Source organism: Piliocolobus tephrosceles, unplaced genomic scaffold (assembly GCF_002776525.5).
Source record: "Piliocolobus tephrosceles isolate RC106 unplaced genomic scaffold, ASM277652v3 unscaffolded_774, whole genome shotgun sequence".
Classification (NCBI taxonomy): domain Eukaryota; kingdom Metazoa; phylum Chordata; class Mammalia; order Primates; family Cercopithecidae; genus Piliocolobus; species Piliocolobus tephrosceles.
This window is the reverse complement of record NW_022335096.1, coordinates 12,700-14,387: the sequence shown is the minus strand read 5'-3', so window position 1 is coordinate 14,387 and position 1,688 is coordinate 12,700. Positions and strand designations below refer to the sequence as shown.

General features: G+C 68.8%; 1 protein-coding gene across 1 annotated transcript; it reads right to left on the bottom strand.

Moving 5' to 3' along the window:
- Positions 1–6: 6 nt before the first annotated feature.
- LOC111528523 (double homeobox protein 4C-like) lies at positions 7–1,457 on the bottom strand (the record flags this gene model as incomplete). Its single annotated transcript, XM_026449219.1, has 2 exons — positions 1,240–1,457; positions 7–687 (listed from the first exon to the last, which is right to left on the bottom strand). Coding segments are annotated over exons 1-2 (899 nt in total), but the record flags the coding sequence as incomplete, so codon positions are not given.
- Positions 1,458–1,688: the final 231 nt, after the last annotated feature.

Here is a 1,688-nt window from a genome sequence, read left to right as displayed (position 1 = left end):
CACGGCCTCCCCTGGGACGTGGGCGGCGCAAGCACACCCTGGCCCTGTGGCTCAGCTGGAGCGGGCCCAGGCTGTCCCACCCAGCAAGGGCCCGGCAGGCTGTGGTGCTGCGCGTCCTTATCCCCCCAGCGTTGGCTCGGGTGCGGAGACCACCCCCGCGGAGTCGGAGGGTGGGAGAGCCCCCCTTGCGGAGTAGCCGGGGCAGCGCAGGAAAAATCCCTATCCCCGCCTGAGGTGGCAGGAAGGGAGAGCCCCACTGCCTGCGCAGCCTGTTTGGGCTGGAGCGGGGCAACGGCCCCCACTCTCTGGCTCACGAAAGCCCCCTGTGGGAGAGTCCATGGCGCGCAGGGCGTGTGGGGTGCGGGAAGCCCCGTTCCCCACGCCCCGGTGTGGGTGAAGGTGACCGGTCCGGGAGCAGCGGGGCGACACACGCCGGGGGCCGCGTTGCCCGGTCCGCCTGCGTGCGCCGGTGCCCCGCCACCCTGGCCTGGGTGCCTGGCCCTCTGGTTCTGAAACCAAATCTGAATCCGGGACTCCGGGAGGCCCGTCTCTCTGGCCAATTCTTCCCGGGTGGCGATGCCGGGAATGCGATCCTGCTGGAAGGCTTGCAGGAGCAGGGCGGTCTGGGACCGGGTGACGGCTGTGCGCTTTCGCCTGCTTTCCTGTGGGCCGCGTTTCCCGGGCCATTCTGAGGTGGGAGTCTGAGGGAGTCTGATGGTGGGAGAGCGCCCCTTCCGGTGCAGCCGGGGCAGCGTATGAAGAATCCCAATCCCCGCCTGCTACCTGCCGGGGCAGAAAGGGAGAACCCTGCTGCCTGCCCAGCCTCCTGGGCTGGAGTGGGGCGACGGCCCCACCTCCCTCGCTCATGAAAGCCCCCTGTTGGAGAGTCAATGGCGTGCAGGACGTGTGGGGTGCGGGAAACCCCATTCCCCATGCCCCAGCGTGGGTTAAGGCGACCGGCCAGGGAGCATGCGGCCGACACCCGCCAGGGGCCGAGTCGCAGGGTCTGCCTCTGTGCGCCGGTGCTGGCCACCCTGGCTTGGGTGCCTCGCCCTCTGTTTCTGAAACCAAATTTGTATCCGGGACTCCCTTAGGCCCGTCTCTCTGGCCAGTTCTTCCCGGGTGGCGATTCCTGGAAAGCGATCCTGCTGGAAGGCTCGCAGGAGCAGGGCGGTCTGGGACCGGGTGACAGTGGTCCCCTTTCGCCTGGCTTCTTGCGGGTCGTGTTTCCTGGGCCAGGGCCGAGATTCCCGCCGGTGCTGCCTCAGCTGGCGAGATCTCTCGTTCTGAAACCAAATCTGGACCCTGGGCTCCGGAATGCCCATGGCCCGGGCCAGCTCTTCCCTTGTGGCGATGCCCGGGTAGGGGTTCTTCTCAAAGCAGGCTCGCAGAGAGGGGAGTGCGGACGATCCCCCAGGCTCCTGGAGTGGCGGGGAAGGCGATCGGATGGCTTGCATCTGCTCTTGCAGCACAGAGCGCGGGTCCCGGAGATGGACCTGCCCCAACTTGGGCCTCCCACGCCACCGTGGCGACCTGGGGCCCCTGGCCCCAGCCCCACCACGGACTCTCCTGGGACGTGGGCGGCGCAAGCACTCCCTGTTCCTGCGTCTCAGCTCGAGCGGGCTCAGGCTGTCCCACCCAGCAAGGGCCCGGCAGGCTGTGGTGCTGCGGGTCCTCCTCCCCCCGGC